At 36.2% G+C, this 15418-nt stretch overlaps 1 protein-coding gene across 2 annotated transcripts in view; it reads left to right on the top strand.

The window, feature by feature from the left end:
- The window catches only part of DNAJC3 (DnaJ heat shock protein family (Hsp40) member C3), a 68537-nt gene that overhangs the window by 31916 nt on the left and 21203 nt on the right, over window positions 1–15418 (top strand). For both annotated transcript variants that reach the window (XM_081083211.1, XM_081083212.1), the window contains 4 exons: window positions 8094–8168; window positions 10341–10493; window positions 12007–12188; window positions 12678–12797. In XM_081083211.1, the coding sequence (XP_080939337.1) occupies window positions 8094–8168; window positions 10341–10493; window positions 12007–12188; window positions 12678–12797 (530 nt within the window). The remainder of the gene's footprint in view (window positions 1–8093; window positions 8169–10340; window positions 10494–12006; window positions 12189–12677; window positions 12798–15418) is intronic.

The following is a 15418-nucleotide window of genomic DNA, read 5'->3' as shown; positions in this document are numbered from 1 at the left end:
GGATGGCGTGCAGGGCGCAAGAAGTGAGGCTGAGAAATGAGTTGATGAAGAGGCTGTTAAATTAAGAGGCTGTCAGGTTACTAATGACAGTTTCAATTAGTCAGTAGCAGGAAAAATAAAGAAAAGGAGATAACTAAGCAGTGGTTTGTAGTGAATTAGACAGTATTCTCCCCTGGAACCAACACACAGACTTCAGAAGTGGAGGTATTTACAACCTAATGGGATATTTTGACAATTGGTAGCTCAGTGTAATGGCTTAAAATAATAGGGCCATTTAGATGGTTTCAAAATTAATTTGATAACTCATTTATTGTTTATAACCTGCCATATTCCAAACAGAATTTGAGATAATTAGATATGGGTGAATGTTTGGTTTGAAATGTTACTATTATTTTAAGATGGAATTCCCAAGTATCTAATTTTCTTTAATCTGTTTGGAAGAAATAAGGCGAGTCCCAAATTCAGGGGTCCTGGTAGAACACAAAACATACTCGGGAGCCAGGCAGCAAGGCAAACATCTTTACTTCTATGTAGAAGGGTACTCAGCACATGGTCTGGAGCGCGCGCACACCTAGCAGGCTTTTTAATCCCTGGCACACGTGACCTGTCCCTCACTTTTGATTGGAGCTCAGGCGCACAGTCTTGCTCAATTGGCTAATTCAAAAGGAGGAGTTGGCCTTTGCTGTTTGAAGATGGCAGCCCCCAGGGAGCTGCACGTCATGTGGCCAACATGGCGGCTGCCTAAACTGTTTATTGACAGAAAAGATGACTTGTTTATTCTCACATATTACTTTATCTAGCTAAGCACAACCTTTCACAAAGGTTAAGTAGCTCATTATCCTAATACTATAGTAGCTATTAGCTGATTGAAGAAGCTTTAGTATTGCTTTTTATGTGTGTTAATGCACTTAACAGGGAATTGGGGAAATTTTATGTATCATAAAAGTAACAAAAGTTTTAGTGGAATATGTATGTAGTTTCTCTCTTTTAAAATTTAATTTTAACTTTTCAATTACAGTTGACATACAATATTAGTTTCAGGTATATAACATAGTGATTAGACATTTATATACTTTACAAAGGATTCATAAAAATATTGCTAAGAGCCATATCAAAGTACCTATCTGACACCATACACAGTTATTAGAATTCTAGAGGCCCGATGCATGAAATTCATGCAAGGGGTTTGGCCCTCGCAGCTGCGGCGGCTGCTTCAGCCCTTGAAGCCCCAGCTTCATCCAGAAGATTGTCCAGAAGGTCGCTCGGCTGTCTGGTCTAATTAGCATATTACACTTTTATTATTATAGATTATTGACTCTATTCCCTATTCTATACTTTACATCCCCATGATTTTTATACTTCTTAATTTTGTACTTCTTAATTCCTTTCACCTTGTTCACCCTTCCCCTTCAACCATCTTCCCATCTGGCAACCATGGATTTGTTCTCTATATCTGTGAGTTTTTTTATTTGTTTGTTTATTTTGTTTTTTAAATTCCACATATAAGTAAAATCAAATGTTATTTTTCTTTCACTTTTTTCACTTAGCACAATACCCTCTAGGTCCATTCATGTTGTCACCGATGGCAAGATTTCATTCTTTTTCATGGCTGAGTAAAACTCCAATGTATATATAAATAAATGCCAAATCTTTTTGTCTATTCGTCTGTTGGTGGACATTTACTCTGCTTCCATATCTTGGCTACTGTAAATAATGCTGCAGTGAACATCGGGGTGCACACGTTTTCAAAATAGTGTTTTGGTTTTCTTCATATCAATACCAAAAGTGGAATTGGTAGTTGTATTTATATTGTTTTCCATAGTGGCTGTACCAATTCACCATACCAACAACAGTACACGAGGGTTCCCTTTTCTCCACATCTCACCAACACTTGCTAGTTGATTTCTGGATGATAGCCATTCTGACAGGTGTGAGGTAACATCTCATTGTGATTTTGATTTGTGTTTCCCTGATGATCAGTAACGTTGAGCATCTTTTAATATGTCTTTTGGCTGTCTGTATATGCTCTTTGGAGAAATGTTTATTCAGAGCCTCTGCTCATTTTTAAAAATCAGATTCTTTGTTTTTTGTTTTTTTTTGGTGTTAAGTAGTTTGAGTTCCTTACATAATTTGGATATTAACTCCTTATCAGATGTATCATTGGTGACTCTCCCATTCAGATGGTTTCCTTTGCTGTGCAAAAACTTTTTAGTTTGATGTGGTTCCATTTGTTTATTTATTTTTTGTTTCCCTTGCTTGAGGACATATATCCAAAAGAATATTATTAAGAGCGATGTCAAAGAGTTCACTGCCTATATTTTCTTATAGGAGTTTTATGGTTTCAGACCTTATATATAAGTCTTAAATCCCTTTTTATTTCATTTTTGTATATAGTATAGGAAAGTGGTCTAGTTGCATTTTTTTTTTTTTGCATGTATTTGTCCAGTTTTCCCAGCACCATGTACTGAAGAAACTGTTGTTACCCCATTGTAAATTCTTGCTTCCATTGTCAGAGACTAGTTGAGTATATAGGTGTGGATTTATTTTTGGGCTCTCTGTTCTGTCCATTGATCTATGAATCTCTTTTTGTGCCAGTACCATGCTGTTTTGATTATATAGCCTTGTAGTGTAGTTTGATATCAGGTAGCATGATACTTCTAATTTTATTCTTCTTCCTTCAGATAGCTTTGGCTATTCGGTGACTTCTTTGGTTCCATATACATTTTCGGATTATTTGTTCTAGTTCTGTGAAAAACGCCATTGGTATTTTTATGGGGTTTGCATTGAATCTATAGATTGCTTTGGATAGTATGGACATTTTAACAATGTTAATTGTTTCTGTTCAAGAGCATTGTATATCCTTCCATTTTGTGTGTCTTCTTCAGTGTCTTATAGTTTTCCAAGGTCTTTTAGTTCCTTCTTAACTTTCTTCGTAGATATTTTATTTTTTTGATGCAATTGTAAATAGTATTATTTTCTTAATTTCTCTTTTTGGTAGTCATTATTGCTGTATAGAAATAGAATTAATTTCTGAATATTGTGCATCCTGCTTAATGAATTCACTTATTAATTGTAATTGTTTTTTGGTGGAATCTTCAGTGTTCTCTATATATAGCATGTCATCTACAAATAATGACAGTTGTGCTTCTTCTTTCCAATTTGGATGCCTTTTTCTTTCTTTTTCTTGTCTGATTGCTATGGCTAGGACTTGCAATAATATGTTGAATTAAGGTGGTGAAAGTAGACATTCTTACCCTGTTTCTGATCTTAAAGAAAAAGTTTGAGTAAGATGCTAGCTGTGGGTTTGTCATATATGGCCTTCATTATGTTGAGGTATATTCCTTCTGTCCCCACTTTGCTGAGAGTTTTTATCATAAGTGGATGCTAGATTTTGTCAAATGCTTTTTCTGCACCTATTAAATGATCATATGATCTTTATTCTTGAGTTGGTTTTATGTGGGGTATCATGTTAATAGATGTGTGAATATTGAACCAAACTTGCATTTCAGGAATATATTCCACTTGATCCATGGTGTATGATTTTTTTTTTTAATATGTGCTTATTGATTTCAGAGAAAGGGAGAAGAGAGAGATAGAAACATCGATGAAAGAGAAACATCAATCAGCTGCGTCCTGCACACTCCCTGTTGGGAATTGAGCCTGCAACTCAGGCATGTGTCCTGACCGGGAATTGAACCCGCAAACTTTCTGGTGTACAGGATGATGTTCCAACCAACTGAGCCACCTGGCCAGGGCCTTCATAGTGTTTTTAAAATAATCCTTTATATTTCTGTGATGTCTATTGATACTTCTTTTTCATTTCTGATTTTATTTATTTGGGCTCTCTCTCTTTCTTCATGAATTAGGCTAAAGGTCCTTAAATTTTGTTTATCTTTTCACAGAACTAATTCTTAGTTTCAGTGATCTTTTCTGTTGTTTTTTTAAGTCTCTTTCATTTATTTCCACTCTGACCTTTATTATCTCCTTCTTTCTAATCACTTTGTTTTTCTTTTTCTAATGCTCCCATATGTAAACTTAGATTGTTTATTTGAAATTTTTCTTGTCTCTTGGCATAGGCCTACATTGGTATGAATTTCCCTTTTAGAATTGCTTTGGCTGTGTCTCATTGATTTTTTCAGTGGTTGTGTTTTCATTTTCTTTTGTCTCTCAGTGTATGTTGATTTTCTTCTTGATCTTGTTGTTAACCCATTAATTGTTTAGTAGCATGTTATTTAGCCTCCACATGTTTGTGTTTTTCAGTTTTATTCTTGTGATTGATTTCTAATTTCATACCATTGTGATTGGAGAAGATGCTTGATATAATTTCAGTCTTATTAAATTTACTGAGACTTGTTTTGTTTCCAGTAGGTTATATATCCTGGAAAATGTTTCATGTACACTTGAACAGAATGTATGATCTGTTGCATTTGGGTGAAATGTTCTAAAAATATCAACTTAATCCCTTCAATCTGATGTGTCACTTAAGGCCAGTTTCCTTGTTGATTTTCTGTCTGGGTGATCCATCAATTGATTCCAGTGGGGTGTTAAAGCCCCCTACTGTATTGTATTACTACTGATCTTTCCCTTTATGTTTGTCAAAGTTTGCTTTATATATTGGGTTCTCCTGTGTTGGTGTGGATATATTTTTAAGAGTTACACATTCTTGTATTAATCCCCTTATCATTATGAAATACCCTTCCTTATCCTTTGTTATGGCTTTTTTTCTTTAAAAAAATGTTTTTATTGATTTTTAGAAAAAGGGAGAGGGATAGAGAGAGAGAAACATCAATGATGAGAGATAGAAACATCAGTGATGATTATCAATTGGTTGCCTCCTGTATACCCCCTACTGGTGATTGATCTGCAACCTAGGCATGTACTCTGACTGGGAATCGAACTGGTGACCTCCTAGTTCATGGGTTGATGTTCAACCATTGAGCCGCACCAGGCCTTTTTCTTAAAGTCTGTTTTGTCTGATATAAATATTGTTACCCCAACCTTTTTATTTTTTCATTTTTACTAGCATGAAATATCTTTTTCCAACCCTTTATTTTCAGTCAGTGCGCATCTTTTGATCTGAGGTGGGTCTCTTATAGGCAATATATGTATGCCTTGTTTTTTAATCAATTCAGCCACCTCATGTTTTTTGATTGGAGCATGTAGTCCATTTACATTTAAAGAAATTATTAATAGGTTTTTAGTGATTGCTGTTTTATTAATTGTTTTCTGATTGTTTTTATGGTTCTCTGTTCTTATTCTCTTGGCTCTTCCCTTGTATGTTGATGACTTTCTGTAGTGTTACGTTTGGGTTCCTTTCTCTTTATTTCTTGTATATTTCTTGTAAATGTTTGGTTATGGTTCCCATGTGCTTTATATATACCAAGTTATGTTTAAAGTAGTCTATTTTAAGTTAATGGTCACATAGGTTTGAACATATTCTAAAACCAGTACAATTTTTACTCATCTCCTCCATGTTTATGTTTTTGGCGTTGTTTTTTACTTATTTTCTGTGTGTTTATGTGTATTCCTAAATTTATTGTTGTAATTACACATGATCTTCTTTTAACCTTTGTACTAGCTTTATAATTTACTGGAGGCCCGGTGCATGAGATTTGTGCACTGGGGGTGGGGGTTCCCTAGCCTGGCTTGTGCCCTCTCACAGTCCAGGACCCCTTGGGGGATGTCCACCTGCCAGCTTAGGCCGGATTGGGCCTAAGCCGGCAGTCAGACATACATCTTGCAGTCCGGGGCTCTCGCAGTCTGGAACCCCTCGCTCCTTACCGCCCTCCTGCAGCAAAGGCTTCTGCCATTGCCACTGTGCTCGCCAGCTGTGATCCCGGCTTCTGGCTGAGCGGCGCTCCCCCTCTGGGAGCGCACTGACCACCAGGGGCAGCTCCTGCGTTGAGCGTCTGCCCCCTGGTGGTCAGTGCATGTCATAGCCACCAGTAATTCCGCCTTTGGTCAATTTGCATATTAGGCTTTTATTATATAGGATTGATCCACTGCTTTTATTAAGGATTTGCCTTTGTTAGTGAGATTTTTTTCTTTTCTAAATTATTCACGTTTGGTCCTTTTACTTAAAGAAGTCCCTTTTACATATTTTGTATACTGGTTTGTTGGTGACGAACTTCTTTAGCTTTTTCTTGTCTGGGAAATTCTTTATCTCAGATTTTAAATGATAAACCTGACTGGGTAGAGGAATCTTGGTTGTAAATCCTTGCTTTTCATTATTTTGACTATTTAATATCAGTTCCTCTGGCCTCCAAAATTTCTGTTGACAAATTCACCGATAGTCTTATGGGAATTCCCTTGTACTTAACTATCTGCTTTTCTCTTGCTACTTTCAAGATTCTCTCTTTGTCTTTAACTTTTGACATTTTAATTATGACATATCTTTTTGTGGCCTTTTTGAGTTCATCTTGTTTGGGACTCTCTGCACTTCCTGGACTTCTATGTTGATTTCCTTTGACAGGTTAGGGAAGTTTTCAGTTATTATTTCTTCAAATAGGTTTTTAACTCCTTTCTTCAAATAGGCTTTTAATCCTAAGATATGAATGTTGGTATGCTTGATGTTTTCCTAGAGGTTCCTTAAACTATCCTTATTTTTTAAAACTTTTTTATTTTTGCTGTTCCAATTGGGTTTTTTCACTACCTTTTCTTTCAGATTGCTGATTTGATTATCTGCTTCATCTAATCTGTTGTTGATACCCTCTACTGTTCTCTTCATTTTAGTTATTGTATTCTTTAATTCTGATAGGTTTTTTTTAATGTTTTCTATATCCTTTTAAAAATATGTTGTCTATCTTTTTGTTGAACTTCTCACAGAGTTCATCTTTTCTTCTCCCAAGTTCATTGAGCATCCTTTAAATCAGTATTTTGACTCTTTTATCTGGTAGAGTGCTCCATTTCATTTAGTCCTTTTTCTGGAGTTTTGTTTTGTTCTTGAATTTTTTACATGTTTCTTTGTTTCCTCACTTTGTTTGTTTCTATGTGTTAGGTAAATCTGTTATGTCTCCCAGTCTTGACAGAGTGGCCTTATGTAAAAGGTGTCCTGTGGGTCTAAGTGGCACAGTCTCACTGGCCATTTGAGCTAGGTTCTCCAGGGATGTCCCCAGTATGGGTTATATGTGCCTTCCTTTTGTAGTTGGGCCTTAATTGCTGCTAGCACACCTGTGGGTGAATCTGACCCTCAGGCTGATTATTTAAAGTCAAACCATCATAAGTTGGGCACTGCCCATATATCCATAAGGTTATGCTAGTGTTACCACTGTCTAGTTCCAGAACATTTTTATCACCTCAAAAAGAAATCCTGTAGCCTGGCCAGGGTGGCTCAGTGGTTGAGCATCGACTTATGAACCAGGAGATCATAGTTCAATTCCCACTCAGGGCACATGTCCAGGTGGGGGCTGTAAAAGAGGCTGCTGATCAGTGATTCTCTCTCATCTTTGAAGTTTCTACCCTTCTTCCCCTTTCCCTTCCTCACTGATGTGTACGTGTGTATGTGTGTGTGTGTGTATGTGTGTGTATTTATTTAAAAAAGAAACCCTGTACTCATTAATAGTAATTATCATATCTTCCCTAGCCCCTGGCAACCACTTATTTTTCTGTCTCTATGGAATTTGGATATTTTACATAAATGAAATCTTACTATTATATAGCCCTTTATGTCTGACTTCTTTTCACTTAGCATAAAGTTTTCAAGGTTCTTATACTTTATTCCTTTTTATAGCTGAATAATAATTCCATTGTATGGATTTTATCACATTTGCTTATTGATTTATTAGTTGATGGGAATGTGGATTGTTTTCCACTTTTTGGCTGTTGCTGTGAACATTCATGTACAAGATTTTGTATGGACAAATGTTTTCAACATTTTGGGTATAGCAGAAAGTATTTTTAAGGAAGCATACTTTATCAAAAATTAAACATATTTGTTGGTTCCAGGAAATATTCTTAGAGTGCCAAATCAAATAGGCATTGGAAAATAATTACTTCATTAGTACTTCATTAGCTTATTTAATTTTATTCTTTGTGTTTAAAGAACATTTAGAAATGCATAGTACTCAGAACACCTTTCTATTATTTTTTTCTAGGCAAGATTACAGAGAGGCCACTTATTACTCAAACAAGGAAAACTTGATGAAGCAGAAGATGATTTTAAAAAAGTGGTAAGTTAAATTTGTGTTTGGCTCTTTGAACATGTTATTCTGAGTGAATATATTCGATTTATATTTTATAGGAAGACATAATTTTATATATAAAAGGGAAAATATTTCATTTGTGTATATAAGAATCACAGTTCTTGAATTAATACTTGGTGGCTGACATCAAAGAATCACTTTAATAGATGGTAGGTAAAGTCTGAGGAATAAATATATAATCCTGTTCAAAGTATCACATATGTCTTCTTTTCCCCCCATTGACCTCTCCCTGGCCATTCCCACCCCCCAGCACATGTCCTCACCCCCTGTACTTTCTGTGTCCATGGGTTATGCTTATATGCATGCATACAAGTCCTTTGGTTGATCTCTTATCATCCCCTCCCCTGCTCTCCCTCTGAGGTTGGATGGTCTGTTCGATGCTTCTGTGTCTCTGAATCTATTTTTGTTCATCAATTTATGTTGTTAAAAGTCAGCAGCTTTTAATGTCGCACCTAATTTTTCTGAGCCATTAAGCTAAGTGTTTTCCATCTGGAGGAAGAAATTATTAAGAGTCATTGTGTATGAGACCATGCTGGGAGCAGGGATGAACTGCAAACAGACACAAAGGATCTTATTGGGATGACATAAATGGTCTAAAAATGTGGAGATGATTGCATGCATGGTTAATTTATTAAAAATCATAGAATTACCCAAAATTAGTGAATTTTTGATATATAAATTGTACATGGATAATGTTGTTAAAAAAGAGACAAAGGCCCTAGTTGGTGTGGTTCAGTTGGTTGGGTATCATCCTGTGCATCAAAAGGTTGCCAGTTTGATTCCTGGTCAGGCCACATGCCCGATTGCAGGCTCGATCCCTGGTAGCGGATATGCAGGAGGCAGCTGATCCAGTCAATGTTCTGCTCTCACATTAATGTCTCTCTCTCTCTCTCTCTCTCTCTCTCTCTCTCTCTCTCTTTCTCTCTCTCTCTCTCTCTCTCTCTCTCTCTCTCTCTCTCCTCGTCTCCCTCTCTCTTTCAAAATCAATAAAAATATCTATCTATATAAAAGCTTAAGCATTCGACCAGTTGCTATGACGTTCACTGACCACCAGGGGGCAGGTGCTGAATGCAGGAGCAGCCCCCTGATGATCACTGTGCTCCCACAGCGGAGTGCTGCTCAGCTGACTGACAGGCTCCTGCAGCTGTGTAAGCCTCTCACGTGGACATTCCTCCTGAGTGCCCCTCCCCCATCTGGACAGTGACTGGGATCGGGACTGGCATCAGGACTGACTGGGCAGCTTCTTGGTCATGGGCGTGCTGGTATCGCCCTGGGACTGGCGCGAGACCGCAGCAGAGCGGCAGTGAGCTTACCTAGCGGCAGGTGGGCACAGCAGGGCTGGGATGAGTGGGAGCGGTGCAGCGCCCAGCCGGGCTCAGGCTCCTCCCAGCTGCCTGCCACTTCGCACACTACTACATCCCTCTGGGGATGTTGGACTGCCGGTTTCAGCCCTATCCCCGCAGGGCCGAGGGACCTTACTGGTGCACGAGTCCATGCACTGGGCCTCCTGTTTAAAATAAAAGAACAATGTGTAAACCTCTTAAAACCACATCATAAGCCTTTTAAATAAGGTATTACTAATACTCTTATTTTTCCTTGTATATTCTTTCTTATTATATCTTAGCCCCTCTGGCATCAAATGCTTTTCTGTCTTATAAGCTCTAAAAAATGCCCTCTCTGTCTCTCTTTTCCTGTGTTTTTTTTATTATTTTGGTAAAATTATTTTATACTTAAAAATACTTAGGAAGTATAACTAGAAAGCAAAATACATAAAACTCATTATTTTCTCTAGAGCTATACATAAGAAAGCGAGAGTGTTGCTTTCCTTTATTCTTCATTCTTCTCTACCCTCTCATGTTCCTAAATAGATTTGCTTCCTGTGTCTGGGGCTCCAGGTCTTTGACCCTCGCTCCACTGCTTGCTCATGCGCACCACACTGGTGGGAGGTGCCTTTGCGGTTGCTTTCCATGATGGTCAGCACCAGGAGCACGTCAGTGGACAAGACAAGCCAGTTCTGCTTGTGTGTCATTCCTTTCTCCCCAGTGAACTTAATTAGGAACGGTTAGATTATTGCGTATGCTATGGGTTTTAGACTTAAGAGATGGTAACCCTGTTTAATTTGATTTATTATTCTTATAGCTCAAATCTAATCCAAGTGAAAATGAAGAAAAGGAAGCCCAATCCCAACTTATAAAATCTGATGAAATGCAGCGTTTGCGTTCACAGGCCCTTGATGCTTTTGAAAACTCAGATTATATTGGTGCTATCACCTCCCTTGACAAGATTTTAGAGGTAAGTTTCTTAAGTAGTGCAGCTGATAAGCCTAATACTGCTTTTTACAATAAGGCATCTTTATATACTTTGATGTAATGTACCACAGAAAACCTAAATAGTATAAAATCAGACTGTCCTTGGGCTTTTGGCTCTTAAGAGAAACATGGTCTTTATAGAGAACAAAATTTGGAACTGAAGTTTTCAGTAAATGTAATGAATGTGCTATGAAATAGGAGTTATATGTTTTTACACATTGCTTGTTTTGCTATTTTTACTTGACTTTTTTTGTGGGGGGGAGTGGGGAAGAAAATTCTAGAGGTTAAATAATGGGGTACAAGATGAAAGAGTTGGTTAAGAAAAAGGAAAAATAATGTTTGGGAAGAAAGAGGAGTGAGAAGTTGCTAGGGAAGAAGGCAGATGAAGGAGTTGATAGGATCCAGACAGTTCTAGATTGGGAAAACAAAGTCTATAGTTTCGTTGCCTCTGAAGGACTTACGAAAGACAAGTGGTTTCAGAAGGAAGTTTACTAAAATATTCATATGAAAGCAATCATAATTCATATTTATCATTTTTATAGGACTTTCATATATAGTTTCATTTCATCTTGGCAGTAAACTTATATGTAGAATGTGCACTTTGACAATTTTATAAAGGAAATTGTGATGTGATCCAGTAGAATTCATGTTTTGTTAAATCATTTTGTAAATGTTTTATTAAGGAAAAATACAGTTACAATTTTTACCTTCCAGTATTTAAACTGTCTATTTTGACATAACTTGTTGTTCATATTTAATTGATGTCCAATGTTGTCTTTGATAACTCAATATATGTGAGAAGTTAACATGACTTTAGCATAACTTTTAAGAAATGTGTACAGACCTTATTGGTAAGCTTTTGGGTTTACATTTTGAAGAATACCAGTGCATTGACTACACATGGTAAACTGTTCAATAAAATGGAAATGAAGCTTCCACCTTCTCACATTGTTTTTCTTTTTTTCTCTTTTTCTGATATGAGGACTTAATTTCAAGATGACATTTTACAAAAGAGAATTTTACTTAGTTATTAGTAGAATAAAAATATTTTGCAAATTTAGAGCCTAGATTTTTATTTTTTACTAGAAATTAGAATTGTTGGTTACAAAAATCCAATTACAGAATACCCTCTTCAAAATCAAATGTTTCATTGGGAACAACCTTCTACTGGTAAATGCCATGCGTTCTTATTTTCAAAGTTTTACAATTATACCATTGAAAGATGTAGGAAAAGAGCCTTGTCAGTGTATGTATATCCTTCCCCTGTTAGAATTTATTTACGATATTCTTAGAGAAATTATTTTATTAACATTTACTAATTTTTGTCACATCTAAATTGTATCAGATTTTTAACTACTATATACCATATAGAAGTTACCACATTAATTGAGGATGTTTTATATTGATAAATATGTAGGTAAAATATGTGGGGTGTAAGTATAAATGTGCATAATTTCTTGTTTCTTTCTTAAAGTCTAGTTCTTTTGTTTCTCAAGGTTTGTGTTTGGGATGCTGATCTACGGGAACTTCGAGCTGAGTGTTTTATAAAAGAAGGGGAACCTAGGAAAGCAATAAGTGACTTAAAAGCTGCATCAAAATTGAAGAATGACAATACTGAGGCTTTTTATAAAATCAGCACACTGTACTACCAACTAGGAGATCATGAACTATCCCTCAGGTCTGTTCTTCTTGCTCACACATCTCATCATCCTTTTGTTGTTGGCAGTAACATAATACTATTTTCTTTTGAATTTTAAATTAATAAAATTGTGATCAAGGTTGTTTTTATTTTCTGTTGTCTGTTTATATATTTTGTGTTTATATTCTATTATCTATTTATACATTTCAAGTTATTCTACTTCGACATAGTTTATTTTCATGAACTATGCTTATTAAAATAAATAGGGATGTTATTTGTAGAAACAAAATGGGAGTATTTAATGTATAACCCTACTTAAGTCATTTTAATTTGAATTAATAAGTGTGTGCATGTTCCAATACCATATATACAAATATATGGTAAATTATTAAGCCAGTATGTTTTAATTGTTACACACAACAAAATACCTTTTATTGTAATTTCTATATTTGTAAATGTTTTATTAAGGAAAAATACTCATTAATTATTTTGACTTGGAATATTTTCTTCTTTTTAATACATGAGCAGTGAAGTTCGTGAATGCCTTAAACTTGACCAGGATCATAAAAGATGTTTTGCACACTATAAACAAGTAAAGAAACTTAATAAGCTGATTGAGTCAGCTGAGGAACTCATCAGAGATGGCAGGTAAGCATATGCTGTCTAGACTCTCCAGCATTCCCTCATGTGTCCTTTGTAGGCACAAAAGAACCATTGAACTGCTTGCTTTTTTACCCCTTAGCAATCAAGGATGGAGTTATCTTAACACTGGGCTTTAACAAAAACTGTACATTAAAAAAAATAAGGCAGAATATAAATAATAGTAACTGCATAGTATTCTTGCCAGATTTATTTATATTTCACCAAATACTTATTGAGTATCTTCTGTATCAAGCCCTGACTATGTCCTGGGGTTGCAGAAATGCATATGACTAGTTTTTTATTTTAAGAAGCTTTTGGTATAGTTAGGGAGACAGACATATAAATTACTAGAAGGTAATGTAGTCTCTAGAGTGATAGAGATATATACAGAGATTCTCCCTCCCCCCTCTTGCCCCTCATGGTATAGGAATCTCGGTTATAACAGTTCCTTTGTTACAGTACCTGAAAAATATTGTACCACTTTTTTCTGGCCTCCATGATTCCTGATGAGAAATCCATCGTCATTTTAATTGCTTTTTTCTCCTAAAGATAAGGTATCATTTTCCTCTAACTTCTTATAAGATTTTTTTACCCTTGTCTTTAGTATTCATGAGTTTAATTATGATGTGCCTCAATGTGCATTTCCTATGTTTATCTTTTTTGGAGTCTTATTTCATTGCTAGAATATATAGGTTTACATCTTATCAGATTTGGTAAGTTCCCAGCTAATATTTTTTGGAGTGCTATTGAGCCCTTCCCTCTCTATACTTTGCTTCTTAGACTCTGATTGACTTAAAGGTTAATAACTCTTTTGTTATAGCCCCACAGGTTCCTGGGCTCTGTTCATTTTTTCCCCCCATTTATTTTCTCTCTGTTAAGATTTGGTAATTTCTGTTGTTCTAATTCACCGATTCTTTCCTTTCTCCTTCAATCAGTTGTTAAACACATTCAGTGGCCCTTTTATTTCAGTTTTTCAATTCTAAAAATTATTCTTTTATATCTTCTGTTTCTTTGTTGAGGCAAAAATTCAATTTGGTTATTCTTTTATATCTTTGTTTCTTTGTTTTTATTTCAGATTTAGGGAGAGGGAGAGAGAGACAGAAACATCAATAATGAGAGAAAATCATCGATTGGCTGCCTCCTGCACGAGCCTGCAACCCGGGCATGTGCCCTGAGGGGAACTGAACTTCGACCTCCTGGTTCATGGGTCGACATTTAACCACTGAGCTATGCTGGCTGGGCTATTCTGGTTTTTTGTTTGTTTGTTTTTTCTTCCCATTTGCTTTAAACATGTTTATCATTGTTGCTTTTTTCATGGCTGCTTTAAAGTTTTTGTCAGATAATTCAAACATGTCTGTCCTGTTAGTGTTTGAATTTATTGTTTTTCAGTTTGAGATCTGTTACTTGGTATGGGAGTGGTTTTTAATTGAAACCTGGACATATAAGACTGTTTTTTCCGTTTTGGCTGGGTTTTTCTGACATTGTTCCAGCAAAGTGGGGGTGGGCAGTGGAAGTAGAAGTTTCCCACTCAGCCTTTATCGATACTTGAGGTGTGGGGGCTTCTTGCTACTACTTGGTGTAGGTGAGAGTTTAGGGGGGGACTCATTTTCAGCATGGATGAAAGTCCTGGCTCTTCACCTGGCCTTCTCTGACAGCACCTTGGTATGGATGTGGGCACAGCTCATTAGTCTAACCATGGAAGAAGGCTGGGCGCTCTCCACACGACCTGCTGGCGTTGATGGAGGGGTGGGAGGTGTGCCATAATTTTCTCTGGTGTTTGGCTGGTGTAGAGCCATTATTCTGTCTTGTTAAGCTTCTCTTTCCAGGTCTTTTGGCTTGGGGCAACAGGTTTTTGCTTTTTGTTTGTTTTATGTATGTGTGTGTATTTGTACCAATTAGCATTTCTGGGTTGCTGGCTTCCTCAGCTCCAAGTCTGGGGTCTATGAAGCAAAAGAGAAACCCAAGGACTTACCACATTGCTTTCCCTCAGGTCTAGAGGTCCCTAGCTGGTCTACCATCTTTCTCTTTCTTAGTCTTTTAATATTTTAAAAACTGTCTAATGTCTAGGGTATTCATTTGTACCTAGGTAGACAAATTGGGGAAAGTACATTTATTCCACCTTCCCGGAAGATAGCTATTTTTTTTTTTAAGTGAAGTGTAGTATTTTCTAATTGAGCTTTTTATTTTGAGCTAATTGTAGCTTCACATGTAGGTGTAAGAAGTAAAGCAAGATCTCGTGTACTCTGTGCAATTTCCTACAGTTGTTTTATCATTATGAAAAACTTTAGAACTATATCCCTACTAAGATTTTGACATGTGTTTTAATTCATCTGCATTTAAAGGTAAAGATTATAGCACTTTGAGAATAATGTGCCATATTATATATCTTTTAGTTTGCCATTACTGAGGAAAATAACTTAGAATGTGTAACATGACTAGTACTTTTCAACAGTTTTAAAAATGCCCAAATAGCTTTTATTGTCCTTAGAAAGCTAGTAAAGTTAGCAATTTAAACAGGTTCCTTCTGCAAGGATGTACATTGTGTACTTAGTTGTGAATATTAACATTCATTATATAAAATAAGTAGCATGTATGTAATGGGTTCCATGATTTCATGAAAGTTAGAG

The sequence above is a fragment of the Myotis nattereri genome, assembly GCF_964212035.1.
Source record: "Myotis nattereri genome assembly, chromosome: 2".
Taxonomy (NCBI): Eukaryota; Metazoa; Chordata; class Mammalia; order Chiroptera; family Vespertilionidae; genus Myotis; species Myotis nattereri.
This window is presented reverse-complemented; position numbering and strand designations above follow the sequence as displayed.